At 70.4% G+C, this 8,050-nt stretch overlaps 1 protein-coding gene across 1 annotated transcript; it reads right to left on the bottom strand.

The window, feature by feature from the left end:
- Positions 1-1,104: 1,104 nt before the first annotated feature.
- On the bottom strand, positions 1,105-3,047 carry FAM43A (family with sequence similarity 43 member A). Its single transcript, XM_075938308.1, has one exon. It carries the CDS (start codon positions 2,899-2,901, stop codon positions 1,831-1,833), a length of 1,071 nt encoding a protein of 356 aa, XP_075794423.1. The 5' UTR covers positions 2,902-3,047; the 3' UTR covers positions 1,105-1,830.
- Positions 3,048-8,050: the final 5,003 nt, after the last annotated feature.

Here is an 8,050-nt window from a genome sequence, read left to right as displayed (position 1 = left end):
CGAGCTTTGGGACCGGCCCCCCGACAGCCAGACTCAGCCACTCGGAACTCACCCCGCCCAACCTCCCCGGGTCGCCCCTCTCCACGCAGCCTCTCGCCGGGGTGGCTGAAAGCGGGGCCCTGCGGCGCCTTCGAGCCCAGCCGGTTCTTCCTGGCAGCGCTGCCGGGTAACGCCCCGGTATCAGGGGGAGCGGCTTTTACCCACCAATCGGTTCGCCTCGTGCTTGCTCCCCCAGCCTGTTCTCCAGGGCTGGCCAAGGCCTTTGCCAGGGGGGTTAACCGGGCTCAGACTGTAGCCAGCAGCCCATGGGCACGGCCCTGCCAGCCGGCTCCTCTCATCACCGGTTCCGGCACATGCCACAGCTAGGCCAGTCACTGTGGAAGTATTCAGACCTGGGGACTGTCTCACTAATGAGTCTCCTAATTGATACCTGGCTCGGGGCCGACTGACACCTGGGCCAGTGCAGCCTCCCCGGGAGCCAGCACCTGACAAACAGATTAACGCTAAGAATAGCCCGGCTGCCCCGAGGGGATCTGGCTAATTGGCTTTGCAGCTGATCTCCCGGCAGGTTACGAAACCCGCCAGGGTCTGAGGGGCACCGTGCAGCTGGCGCCCGCCGAGGGACGCGGTGCGGAATGTGCGACACAAATAAGTCGACACCTTCGGGGGAAGATACCTCGCCCCGGGCCATGGTCCGCACTGCCGGCAGCCAGAGCGCCACTCGGTGCTAGCCCTGGGGTGGAGCATCTGGCGAGCCGGCCAGCGCCGGGCGCTTTACGGGAGGGCCCGGCCTGAAACGGCCAGAGCGCCTCCCGCCTGCCAGACTGATGCCAGCCGGAGCGACAATGCTTCCAACACAAACACCCCTCTCCTGACCCCTCTGCATCAGAGCTCCAGCAGCCATCTCTGCAGCACCAGACCCCCACACCCGTCACTGCACCGGAGGCCGTCCCAGTTCGCAGTGCTGGCATCATAAATGCTGGGCAGGGGAGGCAAAAGGGGTGATGCCGCGTCCACCCAGCTGCCTGTCTACCCTCCAGCTCACTGAGCCGGATGGGACTGTGGGATCACACGGCAGATGCCAAATTGCCATCTCCAGTCCAGGTCTGTTAAATTATTGTCGCCTTTATTATCTCCACGTGTGCGCAAACGGAAACGGTGGTGTCCTTAAAGTAACCAATGTATTCGCGATACATTTCCCAGATGTACAAGTGAACAGCCACACTCACATTTCTCCTTTTGCATAGCAAAAGATCTAGAGCATTGAGACAGGAGCACATGGGATCAGGTACAAAAAAAGGCTAAAAAATGTCACCACAGTGCAAAACTCTCACAGGCCAGCATGGAATGGAACGTCTGTAAAATATATAAAAGGGAAGAAAACTTCCTGGTAGAGATTCACTTGTAAGTTGTAAACAAAATGCAACATCTGCCTCCAGCCAGCGGTGGGGGATTTGGCAAGTCTCCCCGGCTCTCTGGTAAACAACCCGCAGCTCATGCACCAGGCCGGCCAAGTGGCTCGTGTCCTTCTTGAAAAGGAAACACAACGAATTCGTAGCAGTGAAACTGGGATGCTGCTCCCGCGACATGATCCCGGGGCGCCGGGGAGCCGCCCCCTGCCCGTGCCAGACGCCCAGGAATCCCAGCTCGGAGCGCCCCATTGTGTCACGCGTTGCATTATCTCCCGTGGCTTCCCGGCCTGGCCCGGGCCCGCTTCTCCGGCTGCCCAGCCCTCGCCCCCGCAGGCGGTACCGGTGCGCGGGGAGGGCCGGGGCTCAGCGAGAGCCACACGCAGGCAGCGCCGCGCTCCGGGATGCCCCGCCCGGGGGCTCAGCCCGTGTCGGGCTCCAGGCCGGCCCCCTCCTCCGGGCCGTCGCAGGGCGCGGCGCCCCCGTCCGGGCCGCCGCTCTCCAGGGAGGACTCGCTGCCCGTGCTCTCCCCGGACAGCAGGCGCGTGACGCGCGGGTCGGCCCGCAGAGCCCGCACGTCGTTGCCGATGCGGAGCTGACCCAGGTCGCTGATGAGCTGGCTCAGCTCCTGCCCCTCCAGGCGGCCGGGCCCGGCGCGCAGCACCAGTGGGGCGCAGCCGCCCGGCGCCTCCCGGCCCCCGACGCGCGCGGCGCGCTCCTCCTGCGCCTCGCCCAGCAGGTCCTCGGTGATGGAGCCCAGCCTGGGCGCGCTGCGGCTGCGCTCGGCCGGCGGCTTGTAGCAGCTCTGGGCGCGCAGCAGCGGGCGCAGCGGGAGGCCCTGCGCGCCCACCCGCTGCTGCTGCTGCCGCCGCGCGTCCTGCCGCCGCTTGAGCCGGCGGAACTCGGCCAGCGCGGCCGCCGAGGTCTGGTAGAGCAGCAGCGCCATGGCGCGGGCCTTCTCGGGCCGGGAGAGCAGCACGGCGTGGCAGCGCAGCATCACCGCCTTGTGCCGCAGCTCGTGCCGGTAGATCCAGGCGAAGACGCGGGGCAGGCGCGGGTCGGCCACGCAGTAGGTGACGCGGTGCAGCAGGTAGAGGTGGCCGGGCCGGCGCGGCGCCCGCTCCTCGGCGTGCGCCATGCGGATGCCCTGCGCGCCGATGGTCAGCTTCATGCGGGCGCCCTGGCGGCCCGCCTCGCTCTTGGCCCAGATCTTGCCCACGGCCAGGTCGGTGCAGCCCTCGCCCTTGGCCTGCAGCGTGGCCGCGTTGCCCAGGTACAGCACCGTGTAGGTGGGGTCCTCGCTGCTCACGCGGAACTTGCGCCGCCGCGAGCGGAACATGCTGCCCACGCGCTGCAGCGCGCCCTCGGGGCAGGCGCGGGCCAGCGAGCCGAGCGCGGAGCAGCGCAGCCGCACCGCGTAGCCCTTGGCCTTGCTGGGCCGCCGCGGCTCCTCCGCCAGCAGCTCGAACTTGTGCCGCCGCCACGGCAGCATCTCCCCGCCCGGCCCGCGCAGCGCACGGCCCGGCCCGGCGCGCAGGGCGCTCCCCGGGCAGAGCCGCGCTCAGTCGCCGGCCGGCCGGGCGCGCCTGCCCCGCTCCGCGCCGCGCCCCTGCCTCCCGCCTGGCATGGTGGCCGGCGGGCCGGGCCGCGGCGCGCTAGATATAGGCTGGCGCAGGCAGGGGCGGCGCCGGAGAGGCGGCTCCGAGCGCAGGGGGAGGAGAGCGGCGCCCGCGTCTGCCGCCGCCCGCCCTGGAGCGGCTCCGGGCCCGGCCCGGGCGGAGGACGCGGGGGGCAAGAGCGGCCCGCAGCTCCGCTGGCCGGGGGGGCGTGTCCGTGCACGGGGCGCCCCGGAGCCGGGCAGCCTCCCGCGGCCGCTGGAGATCAGCGTGCGAGGGGCTGCGCCCCCCCCGTTCCCCTCCCCAATCTGGGCTGGAAGGGGCGCCTGGGGCGCCGCGCACTGGCCACGTTGGGTTACAGCTGGCACTGGCCTCGCTGAGGCAGGGGCTGGGGTCCCGGGGTGCGAAGGTGATTGAGGCAGGGGCTGGGGCCCGGGGGGGGGGGGGGGCTATTGAGGCAGGGGCTGGGTCCCGGGGGTGCGAAGGTGATTGAGGCAGGGGCTGGGGGCGATTGAGGCAGGGGGTGGGGCCCCAGGGAGGGGGGGCGATTGAAGCAGGGGCTGGGGTCCCGGGGTGCGAAGGTGATTGAGGCAGGGACTGGGGCCCGGGGGGAGGGGCTATTGAGGCAGGGGCTGGGGCCCAGGGGGTGCGAAGGTGATTGAGGCAGGGACTGGGGCCCGGGGGGGGGGGGCTATTGAGGCAGGGGCTGGGGTCCCGGGGTGCGAAGGTGATTGAGGCAGGGGCTGGGGCCCGGGGGGGGGGGGGGCTATTGAGGCAGGGGCTGGGTCCCGGGGGTGCGAAGGTGATTGAGGCAGGGACTGGGGCCCGGGGGGGGGGCTATTGAGGCAGGGGCTGGGGTCCCGGGGAGGGGGGGGGCGATTGAAGCAGGGGCTGGGGGCGATTGAGGCAGGGGGTGGGGCCCCGGGGAGGGGGGGGGCGATTGAAGCAGGGGCTGGGGCCCAGGGGGTGCGAAGGTGATTGAGGCAGGGACTGGGGCCGGGGGGGGGGGGCTATTGAGGCAGGGGCTGGGGCCCGGGGGGGGGGCTATTGAGGCAGGGGCTGGGTCCCGGGGGTGCGAAGGTGATTGAGGCAGGGACTGGGGCCGGGGGGAGGGGCTATTGAGGCAGGGGCTGGGGTCCCGGGGTGCGAAGGTGATTGAGGCAGGGGCTGGGGGCGATTGAGGCAGGGGGTGGGGCCCCGGGGAGGGGGGGGGCGATTGAAGCAGGGGCTGGGGCCCAGGGGGTGCGAAGGTGATTGAGGCAGGGACTGGGGCCGGGGGGGGGGGGCTATTGAGGCAGGGGCTGGGGCCCGGGGGTGCGAAGGTGATTGAGGCAGGGACTGGGGCCGGGGGGGGAGGGGCTATTGAGGCAGGGGCTGGGGCCTGGGGGTGCGAAGGTGATTGAGGCAGGGACTGGGGCCCGGGGGGGGGGCTATTGAGGCAGGGGCTGGGGCCCGGGGGTGCGAAGGTGATTGAGGCAGGGACTGGGGCCGGGGGGGGAGGGGCTATTGAGGCAGGGGCTGGGGCCTGGGGGTGCGAAGGTGATTGAGGCAGGGACTGGGGCCCGGGGGGGGGGGCTATTGAGGCAGGGGCTGGGGCCCGGGGGTGCGAAGGTGATTGAGGCAGGGACTGGGGCCCGGGGGGAGGGGCTATTGAGGCAGGGGCTGGGGCCCAGGGGGTGCGAAGGTGATTGAGGCAGGGTGTGGGGCCGTCATGGGGAGGCCTCCTTGGTGTAAGTACCGAGCTCTTATGGCAGTGGAGCCAATAGGAGACCTGTTCCACAGCTACTGCCAGGCCCCTGCCCACCAGCCGCAGGGCTGACAGCTTCCCCTGCTGAGTTGGGGGGCTCTCCTGTCTGAAAGTCTCCCCCGGCCCAGGGGGCAAAAAGACTGAGCCGGGCGGGACCCAGACGATTCTGGGGGAAACCCTGGGGGGGGAGGGCTGGAGGGGGACTCAGAGTGGAGAACCCTACCCAGTGGACATGGCCCGCAGGAACTTTGCCCGGAGAGGGCCCCAGCGTGGCAGTGCCTCCCGGGCCAGCCTCCTCCTGGGGTTAGAGATGGCCACTGTGGTCAGCGCCAGGGCGGGTGAGGAGTCAAGCAACTTCGTGTGGCCAGGGACCAGGCGCGCGGGGATCAGGGGGTGCAGGGACGATGTGGCCAGGGACCAGGCGTGCGGCGATCGGGGGGTGCAGGGACGATGCGGCGAGGGACCAGGCGCGCGGGGATCAGGGGGTGCAGGGACGATGTGGCCAGGGACCGGGCGCGCGGCGATCGGGGGGTGCAGGGAAGATGTGGCCGGGAACCAGGCGTGCGGCGATCGGGGGTGCAGGGACGATGCGGCCAGGGACCGGGCGCGCAGGGATCAGGGGGTGCAGGGACGATGTGGCCAGGGATCGGGGGTGCAGGGACGATGCGGCCAGGGACCGGGGTGCAGGGACGATGTGGCCAGGGATCGGGGTGCAGGGACGATGCGGCCAGGGATCGGGGTGCAGGGACGATGTGGCCAGGGATCGGGGTGCAGGGACGATGTGGCCAGGGATCGGGGGTGCAGGGACGATGCGGCCAGGGACCGGGCGCATGGCGATTGGGGGGTGCAGGGACGATGTGGCCAGGGACCGGACGCATGGCGATTGGGGGGTGCAGGGACGATGTGGCCAGGGACCGGGCGTGCGGCGATCGGGGGGTGCAGGGACGATGTGGCCAGGGACCGGGGGTGCAGGGACGATGTGGCCAGGGACTGGGCGTGCGGCGATCGGGGGTGCAGGGATGATGTGGCCAGGGACTGGGCGTGCGGCGATCGGGGGGTGCAGGGACGATGTGGCCAGGGACCGGGCGCGCGGGGATCAAGGGGTGCAGGGACGATGCGGCCAGGGATCGGGGGTGCAGGGACGATGCGGCCAGGGACTGGGCGTGCGGCGATCGGGGGGTGCAGGGACGATGCGGCCAGGGACCGGGCGCGCGGGGATCAAGGGGTGCAGGGACGATGCGGCCAGGGATCGGGGGTGCAGGGACGATGCGGCCAGGGACTGGGCGTGCGGCGATCGGGGGGTGCAGGGACGATGCGGCCAGGGACCGGGCGCGCGGGGATCAAGGGGTGCAGGGACGATGCAGCCAGGGATCGGGGGTGCAGGGACGATGTGGCCAGGGACCGGGCGCGCGGGGATCAAGGGGTGCAGGGACGATGCGGCCAGGGATCGGGGGTGCAGGGACGATGCGGCCAGGGACCGGGCGCGCGGGGATCAGGGGTGCAGGGACGATGTGGCCAGGGACCGGGCGTGCGGCGATCGGGGGGTGCAGGGACGATGTGGCCAGGGACCGGGCGTGCGGCGATCGGGGGTGCAGGGACGATGTGGCCAGGGATCGGGGGTGCAGGGACGATGTGGCCAGGGACCGGGCGTGCGGCGATCGGGGGGTGCAGGGACGATGTGGCCAGGGATCGGGGGTGCAGGGACGATGCGGCCAGGGACCGGGCGCGTGGCGATCGGGGGGTGCAGGGGTGATGTGGCCAGGGATTGGGGGTGCAGGGACGATGTGGCCAGAAGCTAAGGGCAGGGCTCTGAAGGGGCCGCAAGCTGATGCCTGCCAGGGAGATGCGCACCAGAGGCTGCCTTACGCTGCCCATGGGCAGGTCTCGGGGCAGGGGTGAGCCTGTGCCCACGGCTCCATGAGGGAGCCAGAGCTGACAGCAGCCAGCCTGGTGTGCGCGGCTCCAGGGTGCATTGCTCCCTGAGGTAAGAACGCCACAGGCCCGCTCCAGCGCCCAGCCGATCTCCCGGTGTGGGACGGGATCTGCTGGGCCTAGCACAGGGGCTGGGAGGAGGGGAGCCGGACAAGCTGTATTTCCTCCCCAGCTGGCCATCCTCCTTGGGAACACTGGGGGGTGAGAGCCAGCAGCTGGCCCCTGGGTTCCCCGGTGGGCGCTCCCTGCAGCGCTGCTGGTGGGAAGTGAGGGGCGGGTGGAGGACGGTGCCGTGCGGAGGGAGCGCAGGCTCTTCCCTGGGGACTGGCTCTTCTCCCCACCCCCAGGGGCGCTTAGGGAAGGGGCCGTGTGGCTTCATGCCTGAGAGTCCTCAGAGCGTTTGCTGGGAGAGATGCTGCCCGGAGCCCTCCGCCCCCTCGCGGGCTGCTCAGTTCGGACGCTGGGCGGCAAACCGGCTGCAGAACGGAGCGGCCCCAGTGCCAGGCAGGAGATGCTGGGCCGTGCTAATTCTGGTGGGCTGTTGGCACAGGGCTGCGCCTGCCGCCGGCTGCTCCACGTGCGAGAGTGGGTGGCCTTAGCCTGTCCCCAGCCGCCTGCCCACAGGCCAAGTGTGCTCAGGGCGTCAGAGCCCTTGGAGGGGAAGTGACCAGGCCCCAGACAAACAGGCGTCGCTTGTAGCATCAGTGGGTGATCGACTGCAGGGGACGATGCTCCAGGGAGACGGGCGATGGCTGGGGAGGACGGGGCCAGCCGCAAGGGAGGACATCCAGCATGGAGGCTGCAGAGTCCTGCTGGTTTCCCATAGGCCCCTGTGCCCTCCAGGGCAAGTGGAAGAGGGTGCATCACGGTGAGGTCTTGCTGGGACTCAGCATCTCAGAGTCCGGTTGCTTTAATTGGGTGGAGCCCGGCCGCGAGTCCAAAGGGCCCAGCTCCCTTCCCATTCCGTGCGGCCGCGCGGTGACAAGCCCGTTTGCCTGGGTTAGAGCCATAGAGCCACAGAGCGGGCAGAGGCCTCAGGACGGCAACGAGTCCAGCCCCCCGCCCAGGCAGGGCGACCCCATAACTCTAGAGAGAGGTTACTCGGGAGAGAGGCCGAGATCCCTGAGCTCTGCCCCGGCCGTTCTTCGTCTTCGGCGTCAGATCCCAAGGTTGAAACCGGCCCTTGTGGTGGAGCCGCCCCCAGGCCGCGGGGAATCCCGCCCGCGCGCCGAGGCAGCGAACCCACCGGAGACCCGGCCCACGCTGGCCAGTGTTACCTGAAAACAAATCGCAAGCCAGCCGCTCCCGTTGCTCGGCGCCACCTGCTAGCTCTCCCTGGAACTGCA

Source organism: Pelodiscus sinensis, chromosome 10 (assembly GCF_049634645.1).
Source record: "Pelodiscus sinensis isolate JC-2024 chromosome 10, ASM4963464v1, whole genome shotgun sequence".
Lineage (NCBI taxonomy): Eukaryota > Metazoa > Chordata > Testudines > Trionychidae > Pelodiscus > Pelodiscus sinensis.
The sequence above is the reverse complement of the archived record's forward strand: the minus strand, read 5'-3'. Positions and strand labels throughout refer to the sequence as shown.

Excerpts from the sequence above, each read along its gene's own strand:
- FAM43A (XM_075938308.1), bottom strand. The coding sequence starts at position 2,901 with ATGCTGCCGTGGCGGCGGCACAAGTTCGAGCTGCTGGCGGAGGAGCCG.